This window comes from Stegodyphus dumicola, chromosome 4 (genome assembly GCF_044657685.1).
Source record: "Stegodyphus dumicola isolate Sdum_Otavi_A_Nest chromosome 4, ASM4465768v1".
Classification (NCBI taxonomy): Eukaryota; Metazoa; Arthropoda; class Arachnida; order Araneae; family Eresidae; genus Stegodyphus; species Stegodyphus dumicola.
Window position 1 is genome coordinate 63,965,361 of NC_140771.1, and position 20,012 is coordinate 63,985,372.

The 20,012-nt window shown below is 35.5% G+C and overlaps 1 protein-coding gene across 1 annotated transcript in view; it reads left to right on the forward strand.

The window, feature by feature from the left end:
• The window catches only part of LOC118196063 (uncharacterized), an 83,927-nt gene that overhangs the window by 3,884 nt on the left and 60,031 nt on the right, over nt 1-20,012 (forward strand). The window contains exon 2 of the mRNA XM_085814247.1: nt 6,382-6,863. Within this exon, the coding sequence (XP_085670373.1) occupies nt 6,416-6,863 (448 nt within the window). The 5' untranslated portion in view covers nt 6,382-6,415. The remainder of the gene's footprint in view (nt 1-6,381; nt 6,864-20,012) is intronic.

Here is a 20,012-nt window from a genome sequence, read left to right on the forward strand (position 1 = left end):
GTTTCATTTTCCCTTCCTCTTCACTGAGATATCCCCTGACTCCTTACGGCGATTGATGATCCTATTGACTGTAACCAAACTTACTCCAACCTCTGCTGCAATGTCCCTTTGAGTTTTTGTGATATGCTTAGCCTTTGTCACTATCATTACTCGTTTATTCATCGATACATCCATCTTTGTAGGTTACGGTCAAAATGCCGAAATTAAACAACTTTTATTAGAAATAACAAAAAATAAGAAAAAATTACTTAACCGATATCAAAACACGTGCTGCATACTGGGCAATGCTTGCTAGACTGTGTCAAAAATAAAAATAACCACAGTATTGCCATTACAAATAATAAAAATGTTGCCAAAGTGAAAAATGAAAAAAAAATTATTTCAATTAATCTGTTCGGTACTGTATGGTCAAATGATTGTGTCTGGTAAAGAAAATAGAAAAACCCAAGTCAGTTTCATGACCGTAGCAGAATCTCCTAACAAATAAAGCAATAAAAGTTTTAGGGAGGTGTTAGGAGTGTTCCTACGGGGACAGTGGCAGTACTGACAGTGGGCTTGTGCTATCACTTCTTTACCAGACACAATCATTTGACCATACAGTACCGAACAGATTAATTGAAATAATTTTTTTTTCATTTTTCACTTTGGCAACATTTTTATTATTTGTAATGGCAATACTGTGGTTATTTTTATTTTTGACACAGTCTAGCAAGCATTGCCCAGTATGCAGCACGTGTTTTGATATCGGTTAAGTAATTTTTTCTTATTTTTTGTTATTTCTAATAAAATTTGTTTCTTGTATCCTCCCTAAAGAGAGGATGCAAACCGCTCATAGTGTAAAACCTCATTTCGAAAAAAAAAATAAAAACATATTGTCTTTGAATGAAAATCTGGTATTAAATCCAGATTTTCAATTCTAAGAAAAATGTGGTACTAGAGTTTTCCTCTCCTCATCTTCTGGACTGTGGGAGAAGTATAGAACAAATTTTGAATGAAAAAACTCTGGGAGGAAGGAAAGGCAGGATAGGAAAGAAGGCAGACTAGGAAAGCTCAAAATCAGGAAAAATATATTGTCATAGTTTAGGTTTTGAAATTCTTGATCAGGTTGTTAAATCGGGAAAAAAGTTTTAATGCAGAATTTAAAAAAATTAAAATAAATTAATTTTGGACAGAGACAGGGATTCTACTGTTAATTCTAACAGTTAATTTAAACTCACTAGTTGGATTAAATTGTTCATTCAACCTAAGTCTGGTTGAATGAACAATTTCTAACTTCCTTTTAGTAAAAGGATTAGGCTTATCTATTTCAAAAGTACCTTCAAAATACTGTTTTAAAATTTTGTAAGGACCTGAGGAGAAAGTTTACGGATATTAGGATATTGAAATTCTTCATACATTACTAGATCACCTATTTTAAAATTACTGAGTTTATAATAGGTATCATATCTTTCTTTATTTACATTATGATAATCATCATATTTTTCTTTTTAACAATTTTTTCTAGCTTCTTCAATTGGTGGATATAATTCTTGATTTTGAAGTAGGGAAATCATAAGGTAATTTTCCATACATTAAATAGGTTGGTGGGAATTTTGTTACAGAATGAGGTGTATTATTATATTCTTCAGCAACCTGATGTAATAATTTTGTTCTTGATAAGAATTAAATTTACGTTTTAGTCTAGTTATAGTATATTTCTATATTTCGTTTTAGTCAAGTTATAGTCTAGTTATATCTAGTCTGATTAACTCGTTCAACTTTACCATTGATTAGTTTGAGGCCTATCAGCAGTAGTTAATAATTGTTTTACATAATGATTTTTTTTAAAGTGCTTAAATTTTGAAGAAGTAAAAGCAACAATTCTATCACCTAAAATTTTCTTTGGTACTTGAACTTGAAAAATCTGTCTTGTTAAATATCAGTAGTTACACTTTTAGAAGCAAATGTCCCTATATGTCGTATCGCATGATCGATAACAATGTGAATCTACTTTTTAGAAAAATTATAATAATTTAAACCACCAGCAATATCAATAGACAATATTTCAAAAGGTTCGCTAACAGATGGTAAAGCTTGCATTAACCCAAATATTTTTTGTTTACTTTTCCTATTAATTTGACATACTTCACAATGTTTACAATAATTTCTGACATCTTGGACAATTCCTGGCCAGTAGTATTGAGGAGATAATAAATTTAGCATTGAGAACAACAACAGTATGACCAAAATTAAGATGAGCTTTCTTAAGTAATTTAGTACGAAGAATATGGGTATTACAATTTTATATAACCCTTGCTTTTTAATAGTTAACGAATCATTAATTTTCTTATATTTAGGACTACAGACATATATTTAATTAGTATAGATCTAAATTTTGATGTTCTTTAATTTCTTCTAATGATAATAAATTAACTTGCAAACTTAAATGTTGACAAATAGGATTTCTAGTTAACATATCAGCTTCAACATTATTAGAACCTTTTTTGTATTTAATATCTTAGAACCTTTTTTGTATTAACGCATACATAGATAATTTCAAAGACCATCTGAATAACCTACCTGTAGGATGTTTAACATTCTTAAGCCACACTAAAGCAGCATGATCAGTATGTACAGTAAAATGATTAACATGTACACTCATGTCCATAAATTAAGGATAATGCAAAATCAGGCAAAGAAAGAGTTAGAAGCAAAACAAATTTGACTTATTTGTAAAGCTTATTTATTAAACAAAGGGTAAAGAGCAAGAAAAGATGCTATATGTTTGATATTATTAAAAAAAATTAGCGATTTTTTCTCCCTGGAGCAAATTACAAAAAAAAAAAAAAAAAAAAAAAGAAAAAGAAAAAAAGAAAAAAAAAAAACTATTTACAAAAAACCAATATTACATGGTTTTTATGATTGTTAATACATTGTATGTCTCCCAGACGATGCAATACAGTCCGTACAACGCCTAGGCATGCTGAGTATCAAATTATCGATCTGATCTTGGAGGATATTACACCACTCAAAAAGCAATGCTCTCCGAAGTTCCTGTAGACATGTACGAGGAGGTTGACGGGTTGCAACTCGTCGGCCAAGCATGTCCCACACGTGCTCTACTGGATTCAAGTCCGGTGAGAATGCTGGCCAGATGATATCCTCCGATTGAAGGCATTCGCTTACGATGTTTGCACGACGAGGACGGGCGTTGTCATCCATAAACACAAATTTTGCGCCCATGGCGCCCCGAAACAAACGTACATGTTGTTCCAGAATGACGTCCCGATAGATTTGGATTGTCATGGTTCCAATTTGAACATGCAGGTCAGTTCTGGAACCCACAATAATTCCACCCCAAACGAGCACTCCTGCACCACCGTAACGGTGTCGTTCAATGATGTTTTCTTGGTGGTAACGGGTACCTGGAGCTCTCCATATGAAAGTCCAGCGAGAATCAGACTGCAAGCTAGACCTGGACTCGTCGGAAAACATCACAGAAACCCACTGTCGCGGTGTCCACAATGCATGCTCTCTACTCCAGGCTAACCGCAGGCGACAGTGAGTTGCAGTAAATGGAACGCATCTGACAGGTCTACGAGCATATAGACCAATCTGCTCTAAGTGTCTGTACACGGTCTGCCTTGAAATTGTCGTACCAGTGGCTGAATAGAGCTGACGAGACAGGTCTGAGGCTGGGCGTCGCCTGTTTCTTTTGGCAGTAACTGCCAAATACCGGTCCTCATTCGGCGTTGTAACTCTGGGGCGACCTGTGCTGTAACGTCTACTCACATTACCATCATCTTGGAATGACACTCTGGGCAATTCCAAGTTCGTCTGATACTTCCAGTTGGGTACGCCCACATTCCAGACGGCCGATAATTCTACCACGTAAAAAGTCATCCAAATACGTCATTTGTGTCATAACTATTCGGTTATTGCACTGAAATGCTTATAAAGCGCCTGTGAACAATTTTACTTCTTTGCCTGTATTCCTTATATATCACTCTCTTACACTCTCGTCATTGTGACGCACCATCGGTGTCATCTGGTTACTTCCTGAAATTTGCATATGATTCTTGAAGATGTGTGTAGTGATTTTACAGGTGATGTATTTATTTTAGAGTCCGATTTCCGCGTGACTCCGAATTATCCTTAATTTATGGACATGAGTGTGTTTCATAATTGTTAAAATTCAATTGCAATTTAAATAAAGAAACACAAGAATATGATAGTAATAAATAAGTCAAATTAGAATTTACAACATAAAATACTATAGTATTAGTGATTCGACCAATTTTACATAACAATTTTATTATTTTAGTCACAGCAAAACCTCCAGATAAAGATAATGAATTTGTATTAGGATTTAAGGTAAGAATTTCAGTTTGAGTATCAATAGAATTTAAAATATTTTTTCAGATATTTCATTTACCTCTGACCCCGTATCTATAACAGCAGGGATATTTAGATTATTAAATTGAACATTCACCTTAAAATATTTTCATTTCTGTTTCGGTTCAGTTTGTTGAAAATTTGTATTTTAGAAACTTGAAGGTAATGATTGATATGAGTAAGCTATTTGTCGTGGTTGCAAATTTCTCCATACCTGATTTTGAGGTACACAATATCTCGGAAATTGTCTGGGAGAACTATATCTCGACTGGAAAAATCTTGGAGGTACACTTAATCTTTGGAATAGTAAAGTCTGGTGTTTTACGCGTTTCTCCCAGAAGCTGATGCAGAAGAACTTGGTGGAAAAGTTTTCCTAGCGGTGGTAATCCAGTCTTGGACTGGTTAAATTTTGCACAGTGAGCAACATTTTCTGTTGCTCGAAAAGACCATTATTCAATGATTCAAATATTATTTTACCATTTAATTTTAAAGTCGATGCCAATTTTAACTTTTGTCGATAATACTTGAGATGTCAATGAATTTAGAGTAAGTACAATTAATGAAGTCACTAAAAGTGACAATTTTTCCACTGGAGAACTATGCGAGGAATTTGTCTTTTAGAGCTTTTCAGTCTCATTCGACATACTCTAGTCTATTAGATAAAATGGCAAGGTATTTTCTGTCAAACACTCAGAAAACACTAACGACTTGCCCTTTTCGCTAATGTTCTTATTTTCATATTTCTTTTCGAATAGTAAAATATATTTATCTATTGGAATATCCGAACTCTGCCCATCAAATATGACACAGTGAAATTTATTGATACTAACAGTCGCTATTTCACTTTTTCCTGTAGACATTTTTGTTTTAGATCTAGTTTTTATAACTAATATTAGAACACACTATTGAGAATTCACATTACACCAAAACACGAAAATTCTACCTAACTAAATCACATTAATTACTAAACTAAATCACACTAATCACTAATTTAAATCACACTAATCACTAATTTAAATCACACTAATCACTTTGTACTGAAATTTCTGAAGAATCTACAGAATGATGCCATTTTTTCTGAAGAATTTACACCTCTGAAAAAAACAAAATTAAAGCACCATACTTGAATATTTGATGATATGCGCAAACACCGTTAGAATCTTTCAGAAAATGTACACACTTTTCAAAGTAGGCGCCAACACGCGAAATCGCTGAGACGCTTAAATATATCACTTTTTTCACTATAAACACGGCCTTGACGCAGAAAAACCACGCAGTAGATTTGGAGTAAACACAGTACTCATATCACTTTTCTATTTTTCTTTTCCTCAGTCACTGGAAATTGTTGGGAGCTCGAAATTCCTATTGGGGAAACTCACCGCAATATCATCATGAGCAACTTTTATTTAGCTGTGATATTTATTTTAATACATAGTCGTGATGGCAAAGTGGCAAGACGCAAAGAAAATGTTAATACCAAACCAAGTTCAGCTAATTACCATCTTTATTTCTAGACACATTAGAATAATTCTTCGTAGACAATATACTTCTAGATCACAAGCAGTTACAATGATTTTTGATATACACAGTTTAACGGGGGCGACATCATTTTAGACGGACAAGCAGAGCAGTGAGGATATGTTAGTAGTGGCGAAGCTGGAGACGTAATTAAGTCGCGAGCGGTATTTATACCGAAGTAAATGCAATTGTAGAGACAAGCTATGATTGGTTAATTTTAGTTTTAATTACATTTTTCAAGCAATGTTATGTAACCGGGAAAGATCTCGAATTTGGGCGGGCAGATGAATTTAGGGGGAGAGCACCAAATCTAGAATAGTTAATTTTGAGATCGCCAATTATTCTTAAACCAGCTATATTTTGTTCTAGCATATATATATATATATATAATTTGTAGAAGCATTTTTTTTTCTGTGGAAATTTTCAAATTTGTACATCTTGTTGCATTTTTAAATTTTTAAGTTAATCACTTTTGTTTCATTGCATTAGGTATAGAAAAAGACTAATATATCAGTAATTGGAAATGGGTCGCAAAAAAAGTAAAAGAGGTCGTCATCGCTCTCAGCCATATCCAGCAGTGTTTCAGGTATTACAGAATGGCCACCAATCCAGATGTAATGAAGCTGTTATTGAAAACAATCTGCCCGGTTCCAGTTACTGTAAGAGTACGGGTGAACTGAGACTGAAGATCTCAAAGTGTACAGTGCAATGTACAGATATTGCAAAAAGTGGTTTTTGTATACAGAATGAATATAAGTCAACTGAAGAAGGTAAGCGATCTACAGATGTTGGAACAAGTGACGTTTGCTTACACAATGGATGCAAGTCAGCTGGAGAATGTAAACAGTCTTCCAATCCTTTGAAACTTAAGATACCCAAATCTATAATTCAGCCAAATGAAATCAAAGTGCGAGGATTACGTCGTACTTCAAGGCGCATTATTGTGCGTGTCCGGAAAGACTTTTATTCAGGTTGGTAAATTTATGTCTCAGTTCATAAAAACTTTATCTGTCTTAAGTACCGAAGAACTAAATGTTAAAATAATTAAGTTGTTCTTTGTGAGTTGGTGCTTTAATATTTGTATTGTTGTTGTTTGTTATGTGTATTTATTGAATTTTGATCACACTTAAAAATAAATATACATAGCATCATGAAGTAATTCGAATTGTTAGAAAGTACTAGAAAACGTTTGCTGTAATGCAACAAGAAAATCAGCCTAGCGCAATATATCATATAGGTCGCATAATTCCTGCATAGTTTTGTTTTGTTAGGGCGCAGCCCGGTCCATCTTGCAAAACAAAGTTTGCTCTATGACCCTATACGGGCTACGCCAGTACAAAATCACCACACAAGTATACAAACACACGAATCACACAATGCCAATGTCTTCTTTATTGTTGTTAATAATCTTCATAATCTTATGCGCTATTCCTCTTGCCTTAAGTAAACCATTTTTTATAAAATATATGTTCGCTCCATCAATGCATCTGGTTAACTTACATTCTGTAATAAAGTGGACATTGTCTCCTACTTTTGTATATACTTTACATAAATCATTATCTTGAACATGGAATCTTTTCAGATAAAAGGGAAATCTCCCATGACCTGTAATTAACTGATTCAAGTGAATGTCATTGTTAATATTCATATTTTCCTTAGGAACAAAAGTCTTCATGAACATATTATTTTTAGCAGAGTTTTTCCATTGAGTCCGCCATTTATCTACAATGTCACACTTCATAATGTTAATGCATCTTCTCATGGAGGCTTGTACATCGAGAGTTTCAATATCATTACTCATTGTTGCCTCCTTTGCTAAGACATCCGCCCTCTCATTGCCCAAACAACCAATATGGGCTTTAATAAAATTAAAATTCAATTGATGCCTTATCTCTAATTGTATCACCAATTTTTTAATAATTTGAATATTTAAATTTTGCTGCTCAGGGTCAGGGAGTGCTTAAAGAACTGACAATCAGAATGTATTGTAATTATATGTGATTCATTTAGATTTCTTACAAGCCACTCCAAGGCTTTTTGTATAGCAATCAGTTCGGCTTGATACACCGAATTATATTTTTCTAATTTAAACTTCGCATGTTCAGTCTCCAGTACATGATAGAACACTACAAATGCTAAGCCAATTTTTCCCTCCAACCCCGAGCCATCCGTATAGACATCAATATTATTAAATAATGTAATGCATCTATCTATTAAAAGTTATTGATCTTCTTTTTCTTGGATGTAAAAGATGACAATTAAAAATATAAAAAGCAGTGTTAAAAACAATATCATCTGTATATGTATAAAAGTCAATCTTATTTGATCTCAATAAAAACTTTTTATAATAAAAGTCATAGGACAACGAGATAGGCGGAATGCCCGCAAGTATATTAGCAATTTCTGTAGCAGCAGTTCTAAAAAGTCTTGTGATTGCCAGCCTCTCTGGATAGAATTCAATTTGTTCCTTAGTCTCAGCAACTCCGCCGCCCTAGAACCCCAAGCTGCAACACCATACATTATAATAGGAGCAATAACACATTCATAAATTTGTTTCATAGTCCTACTTTTAATGGCTAAAATCTCACCAGAGAAGGATCGCTTATAAAATTGTAAAATAGTATCCGTTTTTTTATGTACCATATCGAAATGATCCTTAAACGATAACTTATCATCAAAAATAACTCCAAGGAACTTTAAATTCCTTCCTATCTTTACCTTCTCACCTTTATATCGCAATCTGGGATATCTAGTATGTTTACCTCCCCGCGAGAAGAACATAGCTTTGGTTTTGGTAATATTTAATTTCAATTTTCTATTCAAACGCCATTCTTCTATAATATTCGAAATTTTCGCAAAAGTTCTTTCAATCTTCTCAAGTGAGGACTCAGCCATCAAAACTATTAAATCATCAGAATAGCATATAAATTCTGCATTAGTAGGTAACTCCTTATGTAATAAATCGTTAATAACCAGGTTCCAGAGCAGCGAAGAGCTATTCGACCCCTGTGGGCATCCTTTTTTTTATCTTGATGTAACTATAGCTATCCAAATCAGATCTTACTGGAAAACCGGGGACAGGGACAGGGAAAAGTGGACGGAGCACCAGAACTTCGTCAGTGACTTTTACAGGTGTTGCTCCGCCGCACTACTGTACCCCGCTGGGCTTATTAGTTGGCCCGCATCGGATGCTAGCCTACCAAGACATTTACATAGTAATTTTACATTAATATTAGACTTACGTATTGAATATACAATTACAAAGACATAGTATATAATTATTGCAAAGAAATTAACCTATTAACAAAAGTTGGATTATGGCAGATTGAAATAATATAATTACTTCGAACATACATACAAACTTTCATTGTACATTGTACTTCATACAAACAATATATTTACATTAGTATATCTAGTTACATCGAATTAAAATAAACATCATTTTAAGGAGCTAATTGAAGATTTTTTAATTGAATTTTTTTTTTTTTTTTTTTTTTTTTTTTTTTTGTGCATTTTATCATACTTAGTTGAATTACTAAGGCGAATTCTCTTATTAATACATTTCCTTTCATTTTTTTAACTTGTTACACACAAATGCATCAGCACTGAAGTCTTACATTATTATTTTTGTAAATTAATGTATCATAAATACAGAAAATATACATTAGAAAATCACATAATACTTACATTTACACTAATATATCTAATAGAGTCGTATATTATTTATATTATTTTTTAATTAATGATTAATTAATGATTTAATTATTACACTAATACAGTCCAAATTCTTAATGTAACTATTTTAAAGAAAACTATTTATACCATATTTATCCTGTTTCAGACACTTGCAATATTTCTGAAATCTTGCATTATTTTTGCAAGTTGTAGAATAAGAGGTATTTATACAGATGTGATAGCATCTTGATATATGTCTTCTCTTTTATATGCAAAAAGTTTCTTCATAATCAAGGAAACCTTTTGTTGTAATTGAGGTATCGTTAGCATGCATTTAATGTACTCAGGCGTAATTTGTGACCTTCCTTTGCAGTGTAGCTCTTTTGTGAGCTGGCACTTGAAATATAGTGTTCTGGGTCTCCCTTTTCCCCACATACGCACTTGTCTGAATCGCTCAAATTTCGTGCAAAGTAGTACGTGGGGAAAGGGCCATGTCCAGATAAGAATATGTTGATGAAGAAGTTATAAGAGATTGGATCATATGTGGGTTTCTTGTAGAAGTTAAAAAGCCTTCTACCTACTTCTGCATTTTCCCATTCAGTTTGCCATTTTTTAATGTAATTTTTTTCAACATATGTTTCATATACGATTTAGGGAATGGGACATTGATTGGAGGTAGAAATGGGTCTTGAGCTGCATTTTTAGCAAGCGCATCTGCCCTTTCATTTTGGGCTTGTCCAGCATGCGCTTTTACCCACTTTATTTTTATAGATGTTCTCTTGCGCTGTGATAATAAATCGTAGATATCTTGCACTATTGATGATTTGTTTCTTGCATCATCGACAGCTTTAATTGCCGCTTGGCTTACTGGAAAACCAATCGTTCTATCCGGAAAGTAGTTTATAATCATACGATAGCAATCACGAGGAATTCCAAGTTGCGAAAGTGCACGCAGAAGGGAGGGCCAATCCACAGAATCAAATGCTTTGTGGATATCAAAAGATACCACGACGACATGGTCATCTATTCTTTTTTCTCTAATATAAGTACTGTGTTCAAACAAAGCATCATCTGCAGAAAAGCCCCTCTTAAATCCAAGTTGATTTTCGGATATCAGATTTCTCTTAATAACAAAGTGATTCAATCTATTTGAGATCAAGATATCTAAAACTTTCGCATGTGTCTTAAGAAGACAAATCGGAAATATATTTCTTACTCTATTTTGGTATAAGAATAATTTTGTCGACTTTCCACGATCGCGGAAATACACATAATTTTACATTCATTATAGTAATAAATAAAATCCTGTAAAATTTAAGAAAAACTTTTTAACATAAAAGAAGTTATATTATCAATGCACGGAGCACTTTTGTTCTTAAGTCTCTTCACTGCTGACCTGACTTCATCTTCTGTAAAATCACCATCGGCCTCATTACACAAAGTCAAAAATTCCTCCCCTCCTCTATTAAAACCCACAATATCTTCACTTTCTCGATTATCATCTTCCTCCACTAAATCCAAAATTTCTTGAATAATTCCAGCTGAAAGCTCCTGAGCATTTTCCATCTGATTGCAATCCTTTCTACAGTAAATCTGACGAGTCTTCAATTTATTGGTTGCTACCTTAAAGAAGCTATCATAATATTTCGCAATATTAATAAAACGATTCATTTTACTTTCATACTTAACACGCTTAATCTGCTTCTTATACCGGGCCAATTCTCTTTTATACAATATTTTCCTCACAATTTTGACAGTTTCAGAAACTGTAACAACCTGAGAACTCTTCCTCAATGCTCTAACTCTTCTTTTACTTCTTTCCAAATCTTCAGTCCACCAATCAGAAAGAGGATATTTCTTATGTATAATTGTAAGACATTTATCAGGTCTTTCTTTTATAATGCATTCTAACTCGTCTACCAAATCATTCAAACTATTTTCATTATCAATCAATATCAACTTCCTGTGCAATCGAAAAACCTCATTTTTAATCCTTCGACAAAAGTTCTGAACTCTCCTCGAACTATTAGAGTATCAAATTTGTGTCTCCCCAAGATCATAGACTCGTTTACTATTCAGAGCTAAATATCTATGATCTCTCAGGCCCTCGATCTCCAAAACTTCCATTTCATAGGCATTAATATCATTTCCAGGTGAACCAATAATCAAATTTGTGTAACCTTCTCCCACCGAAGAAAAGAAAGTCGGTAATGAATCAAATCTATTAAATAAAATCAAACTGTTCGATAAAATAAAATCATTGACTAAAACACCCCGATCATCGTTCATTTTCGCTCCCCAATTAAAATATTTCGCATTAAAATCACCAAATATTAAAAACAATTCATATTTCTTTATATATTCCTCTAAAATCATAAGATAACCATGCAAATTCTCGGATGGCGAGAAGTCAGTGGCGTAGCTAGGGTGGGGCAAGGGAGGACATCTGTCCCCGGGCGCAGCATCTAAGGGGCGCCAAATGATGCTACGAAATTTTTTAATGAAATGTTTTCCATCCTTGGCACACAGAAAGGGGCGCAAATTCTTCAGTTGCCCCGGGCGCTGGAAACTAGCTACGCCCCTGCGAGAAGTAAACACAAATTAGGCCGTAAGAACTGGTACTATCGTTTATAGTAATGGCTATTAGTATATCAGACACATAGTCTACAATAAAGTCAATATCTTCATTTATAATAACGATTGCTGATCTAACCTCGTCCGTGTGCACCAATCTCCATCTCACAGGAAATTAAGCCTATTTCTGATTCGCATAATACGGTTCCTGGATCAAAATAACATCTGGAAAATAGCCAATCACTTTATCTATTCCAGAGAGCCGGCACAATGCAGCTGAACAATGATTTGCATTAATACTTAAAAATCTCATATTTACATGAAGACCAAAGTACAAAAACAAAGACAATAAAATCTTCAGTTGATTAAAACTGTTCCTGGACTTACCGAGAAAGCAAAGAACAATTCTTTCTTCTTGCTAATTAAATATTCAAGACTCTTACAAAAAATATCTTAATATAGAATATTTCTTCAACCAGAGCAAAAGCTGCAAAAAACCGTAAAAATTTCCTCAAATTTTTGACGATGTATTAAAAAGAATTCATGTATATACTCCCCACCGCAGTCAATTGTACTATAAATTCTAGAAATCTAAGTCTAAATGATCTCTGATAAACTGCTTCTCTTTTATAAGAGATGGACAGACTCTCCAAAAAGTGTCAGGATTAAAATCCAACTCTCTACCAAATTTTTTAAAAGCCTCTTTACAATTAATACATTCCATATTATTACTCTGACATTCTTTCTTTTCATGCTTGCCAGAATACCTAGAACAGGACTTATTATTTTTACAATACTTCTTTTAGTGACCAAACCGTAAACAATTCATACATCTCTTCGGCTGAATAAAAAGCTTAGCTGCGTAAGCTTTCGAACCAAACTCTACTCGATTTCAATTCAAAACTTCCTCTTGATATATAGCAGAAATTTCATAAATTCTGTGTGACACACCATATTCACTTGTTTTAATACGAAAAAGAGAACGTGCACACTTACCATCGCAAACACAATCCTCTTTTATTCTAGAACCAAGGGCAACATCATCAACCATATCACTAACATTATATATAATAATCTTGGGTCTAATGTATTTATTACGACGTGTTCGAACCAAATTTTTTAATTGTTCATGGCCCCGAATTGCACTTTCCAATTTAGAGACATCCGATCGATTCTTTAATTTCAAAACCATGTCCCCATTCTTTCTTGTATAGGAACTAAATTTCTTAACACTAATGTCACTGGGTTGTATCTGATTGCATAATTCATAAACGTCAGTGTCATCGGTCACAGGTTTAATAACTAACTCATTTGCCTGTTTCCTTCTCCCTTCTTTTAATTCATCAGAAGAAACATTTTTACTTTCTTCATTCACTTTTCCACTAAATTTATTTTCTATCATTTGTTTAATTTCTTCTTTAAACTCCGATAATGTTCCTTCATTATTTTTCACCATTTCCATCTCCAACAATCTCAAAGAATTTCTACGGGCTCATTTAGAAACAGCATCAATTTGTTCACAGAGATCCGCAAGTAATTCTCTTGGTATACGTTTAGTCTTTATTTCCTCAATAATCCTATACATTTCTTTAACAATATTAAATATTTCCTCATCACTTTCACACATTTTTTTAATAAAATCGCACAATTTACAAAATACAATAAAATATAAATACTGCGGTAAGGGGAGATAAATATTAGGTCTAAAACATTACAATAATAAACATCAAATCCTTAAAAAGCATGGTCGCAAAACACAGTGTGCTCCAAAATATCTATTACTTCTTTATAACTTTAACAATAGGGCTAAAAGTCAAAAACATGAAGTGCAAAACCCGGCAGTATCAAGCGTAAACAATTGTCCGCCACGTTAACCCTAACGTCACTTCGGAAAGTAAATTTCAAATACCTCTAAAAATACAAGCAATACTTCACTGAAATTTGATATACAGATAAATAAGCAAGTAAGTAATCGTATTTAAAAGTCAAATTCAATGCACATAGTCGATGTAAAGAGGAAAAAACAGAGACTCGTTTAGAATACGCTAATGAGCCATTCCGTATGCCTTTTCTTCAAAAATACCGCTTGTTATCTTATTCCAAGTAGAAATACACACTTCAGAACTTCAAAATCTTCATAATAATACACTTTCACAAAGAATAACACAATAATTACCGAAAAATAAACACTTTTCTTGGAGCACCAGAAATTACCAACTAACATGGGCGTTGTCATGCGCAGTCCCCATGGCCATGTTACTGCATTAGTAATCAGCTTATGTATGAGAGCCACTTTGAAATGCATATTGGCACAATAAGCGGCATAATTTTTTGATTAATATTCAAAGTTGTTAGTATAAAAAATTTTTAAAGTTAGAACATTAACAGAGCCAAATGAAAATTCCGCAGTAATGAAAATCAAAATGCCGTTTCGATCTCTTGTTTGCGAATATTATAACTTAAAATGTTAAGGCTTAAAATGTACAGGAAACCGTTACTAACAGGAATCCCAAGGCACCCCCCAAAAAATCAAGAGTTCGTGTTAAAAATATTCGCGTTCACTGAGGACATAAATTTTATTTTGGGAATAGTTTCTCTACACCATTAACCATTTACAGTATACAGGTACACACGTACTAAAGCATGTTATTTACGTCGTCATAGAAAACACTAGAGTACTACATTAACACTGTACTGTAACTTTAAAAAATGTACTCATCATTTCTGATGACGAATTCCTGCATATTGTGCTGTCGCAGACAGGAATGAAAATGCCTGGTAACTTCGCGGCCAGTTGTACTCTTAGTTTCCGAAAACTAGTGGTCAACTCCGACATTGCAGCAAAATATTGTAGAGTGTCCCCAGATTTTGAAAGTGTTTAGGGAGTGTAATGCTTCTTGGAGGGTGGGTGACATGATCACTTTCTTTTAATGGCATTTTTAGCACTTCGGCTCAGGCAAACTCGACGAGTTGATCGCAAAAGGGTTCCCGCGTTACGACGCTATCCCGGCGTAGGAATTTTACGATTTTTGAATCTTTGAATATTTGGAGTATTGAAGTCGAATATTTGGAGAAAAATTCGAATACATATAGAGTTCATAACCTAAGAGAACCGATGATACAGTCCTGGAGAAACAACTCCCGCAGCTGTAGGCCTTAGGCGGAGATAAGTGCGCATGGCAATGGCATAAGTGAAAAAGAAATTACCTAATACTACGCTGAATCGGAGTCCAAGTGTGACCACACAATATATACACATTATATGGTTGAATAACATTCACATAATTAAAAATTAATACAGTAAAAAAAATATACATAAATACAAAAGGAAGGATATATACACTATATACAATAATTGCATCCGGCGGTGAACCAAATCAAAATAAAGAGAAAGGGAGAGTGCTTAATTAATTTATAATTTATAAATTGCATTACACTAGGTACCTTAATACCGCAAGCGGCCGTTTACTATTTACATCATTTGTGAAGTCATATTGTAGCACAGGTATAGAGCTATAGTATAGGTATAGAGCAATTTGGGATATTGTGAAAGAATTTTTCAGCGAGAAGTGCAAAATAATTTGAAGATAGTTGGTATTTCAAACTCTTCATGGATAGCCGTGTTTCTAATAAACCATCGGCTGCTGGTAACTTGTCTGAGTGTTACGTTCTGTAACACTTGAAGTTTCTTTACATTTGTATGGCTGGTATATCCCCAAACAGGGCAGGTATAAGAAAGTATGGGACGCAAAAGGGTTTTGTAAATGAGCATTTTATTATCAATAGAGAGAACGGAGTTCCGGCTAATTAAGGGGGTAAGTGTTCGTTTACGAGCACGGAACTTGGCAATAAGCTGTGTAATGTGTGGGGTCTAAGTGAGTCGCCTATCTAAAGTAATGCCTAGGTATCGGGCTTGCCTAGTCCACTGCAGAGGGGTATTATACATAAGGATGGAGTCTTCCGAGTCGATGTTGACTCTTTTCGTAAACCAGATCGCCTCCGACTTGTCCACATTTATCTTGAATTTCCAGGCAGTGAGCCAGGACTCGAGTGTGTGGATGTGAGATTGGAGTGCTTGTATAACTGGACCAGGAGATGCATTTTTTGAGAGAATTGCCGTGTCGTCGGCGTACATAGCCAGGGTGGTGTGTGGTGATTGTGGGATATCGTTCGTGTAGATATTATAGTAGATGGGCCCAAGGAGGCTCCCTTGCGGGACGCCGGCCCTGATAGCCCGTGAGGTTGAGTATGTGTTGTTTACACGAACGATAAAGTGTCTATCTTTAAGATAGGAGTAGGTGATGGCTGTGATGTAGTCTGTGAAACCCAGAGAGATAATTTTGTACATGAGGCCCTCCAGCCAAACACAATCAAAGGCTTTAGCTACATCGAGGAAGATGGCACCTGTAGTCTGGCGTTTCTGCAGTCCTTGAGAGTTGTACTCTGTCACTCGGTACAGCTGGTGGACCGAAGAGTGTTTCTTCCTGAATCCGTGTTGTTGCGGGATGATGATGCTGTTCTGGTCCACGTACCCAAGGAGTCTTTTCAGGATGATGTGCTCCGCTACCTTGCTGAGCGAGGACAGGAGACTAATAGGCCGGTAGGAGGCTGGTTCTGCAGGAGGCTTGCCAGGCTTGGGTACAGGAATAACAATGGCTGTCTTCCATGGCGTTGGATAATGTCCCAGTCTAAGCATGTCGTTGATGATGGAGACAAGTTTCAGTAGCATGAGAATTCCCATACACTTGATCATTTTGTTGGAGACCTTATCTATGCCTGGGCTTTTCTTGATCAGGAGTTTTTCGATGTAGCTGTAGACCTCTGAGGGTTTGACAGGAGTAATGTTGTTCGTGTGTGGTTTTGAGAGGAATTCTGTTAGTGTGGTGTTAACCAGGTGTTCTGTTTGAGGGTGAGAAATGTTGTTTGTGCAGAATTGAGAAGCATAGTGATCAGCTAGTGACTCAGCTTTCTCAATTTCATTGAGGGCAATATTCTGTTGGCCGTTTAAAGGTGGAATGTTGGTGTGGCATATCTTAAGCTTAGCAGTCGGCTTCCAGACAGAGCTTTGATCTGCTGAAAGGGAAGTGAGGTAGTTGGTCCAGTCGCGTTGTGTATGTTGGTGAGTACGAGTCCTGACCTGGTGGTTCAGTCTGTTGAGGGTTGTCTTGTCAGCCGGGAAACGATATCTTTGCCACAACTTTCGGGCAGCATTTCTTTCCTGCAGACACAACTGCTTTGACATCAGATTCCACTACAGCATACACGATAACATTGTCAGCTGCACTAACAATGTTCTCAGAACTAACACAAGGATCAGCAATTATCCTGTAGAATATTTCATTCGCCTTCGCGATGATCGCGATTGTTGAGTAATGTTGCTCGGGCTGACTATGTTTCAAAGAATATAGTATATTCTGTGAGGTTTTCAAGTAAACGGGATATAAAATTTCTGAACGCAGGCCTAGCAGAGAATCAACAGGAAAAAAATACGAAAAACTTTGACAGTTCGCGTTAAATGAAAAAATCCAATGATGCAACGGACTAAAAAAGAGTTCGTAATTTGTATTAACCTGTAAAACCTGTGTTTCCCTCAGGCACTCCGTAAAGGCGAGGTGAGACCAAAGAGATATGGTCAACGTTGGGTGAGACAGCTTTTCAACGTCCGTAGCGAGCTCCTGGAGTGTTTCGGTGGGCTTCTGTTGACGTGATTTTAATTGTAGCCTGCTCTAGTCTTTCAAACATTTCTCGCAACACCAATGGGCCGGGCAGAACTTCGAAATCTAGCCTTTGGTTTTCGGGAAGAGTCTGAAGGATATTCGCTGCTTCAGCTCTCAGAGAAGCTGCAAGGTGACAGGCCTTAGCTTGGGAATCCCTTCCATTCGCATCCGCTATTATAGAAAATTGTGTCATATATACTTGCCAGAAGATCTTCCCATGATACGTGGATAGGTTCAGTAAGGGACAAGCAGGTATGAGTAAAAATTTAAAACCATCCGAATTGCTCCCAGCCGTCGTTACGAATTTTTTAGATTATGCTAACTTCTTTGGCAACTTCAGAACTCTGTCATCAGTTTCTTGTTCGATATGTCTTTGGACGACAGAAACTTTTTCTTCAATTTGTTGCTCGATTCGCTGTTGGACGGTTGAAACTCTTCCTTCGATTCGTTGCTTCACAGCAGAAACTCTCTCTTCGATTTGTTCTTTCACAGAAGAAACTCTTTCTTGAATTTCTCCAATTTTATTTTCAACAGCATCTATTCTTCCTTCCATAGCCTCAAATTTGTTTTCTATTATACAGGTAATTCTTTAACTGATTCTAGTATTCACTACTGCTTAACTATGATTTCCAGACAACATTTTCCCGAAGAACTGCGAAGATTGGGAGACTAGGGACTTGGTTAGGTCAGATAGAAGGGTCCAGATGGTTAAATTGGAGTCCATTTGTGGTTCGTAGACTTTGGCAATGATTTCTAGCCACAGATTCGGCACCAGAAGGCTCAGCCAACCGCTATAATGAGCACCTATGACTAGTATTCATTGTTATGCACATGAAGGAATAAAATCGCAACTCCGATTCATCCTTGCTGCAGCCACCGGGAAGTTGGTATCAAGTCAAGTATGCCTAAAAGTCTTCACTAAGAAGGTCTGTACATGAGGCGACAAGCCATTTACGTGTCGCTCTCATCACGTCATAGAAGGGAGCGTTTGAATTGGACATATCAACATGTTCACTGGATGGTTGATGAATGGAAGGTTGTTCTCTTTATGAATGAGTCTATGTTTCGCCTCCAAAGTGATAGTAAACATTATTTGATTTGGAAAGAACCTGGAACCCGTTAGTATCCATCAAACATCCGTGAAAAGATATATACGGAGAAGGCAGAGTTTGGAGTGGTATCTCTCTGGGTGGACGCACAGACCTCCATGCCTTTCCACGTGGAAACATGAATGCTCAGGCCTATAGAGATGATATCCTTGACTATAGAGATATAGAGATATATGCAACATTATGCCAGGGTAATAGGTGATGATTTCCTGCTACAGGGCGAAAAACGCTAGACTGCACTGGGAAGAGGGAAGGGTTCGCATCATATATGATTATATTCAGCAGCAAACGATTCAGCGCATGGAGTGGCCAGCTCAAGCACCGGACCTAAATCCCATCGAACATGTTTTGAATGCTTTAGTTAGATGTATAGCTGATCTCAATCCTCCTCTTCAGACCTTTACCGCGCTTGCAATTACTTTGCAAGATCAATGACTCTTACTTTTTATCGAAGTGATAGACCATATAATTGACAGCATCACACATCGTTGTATGTGCTGCATTGCTTCTAGGGGAGATCATACTCCATATGCAAGATAATTTTCTTATACCTAACAGACCCATCCGATTTGTTCATTTTATACATATGGTTATTTCTATAACAGCATAATTTTCTGGTGACTTCTTTTTAAGTTATTTTATATCTTACGGTGTGTTGTGTACTGTGGGTCAGTTTCATTAAGTTCTATTGGTAACTTTTTCAATAACCGTTATTTTTGTGGTTTTTCCTTAATCTTTCTCTTCTTAATTAATGATAACCAGTGTATATCAAGCTTCCTTTCTTAAAGGACCGTTTTGTCAACTATATGTATATGTATATGTAATGATTTCGAAGCACAGTCGCGATGGCTGAATGGTAGTGCGAGAGGAAGAAGTTGATATCAACTGAGTTCAGCAAATTATTATCTTTATTTCCAAACAAACTAGAATAATTCCTCATAACATACCCTTTAATCATACAATTACGATAATTTCTTATGCAAATTGCTTTTTTTTTTAATAATGACGTAGGCATTTTAAAAAAGCGAAGAGGGAAGATATTAAC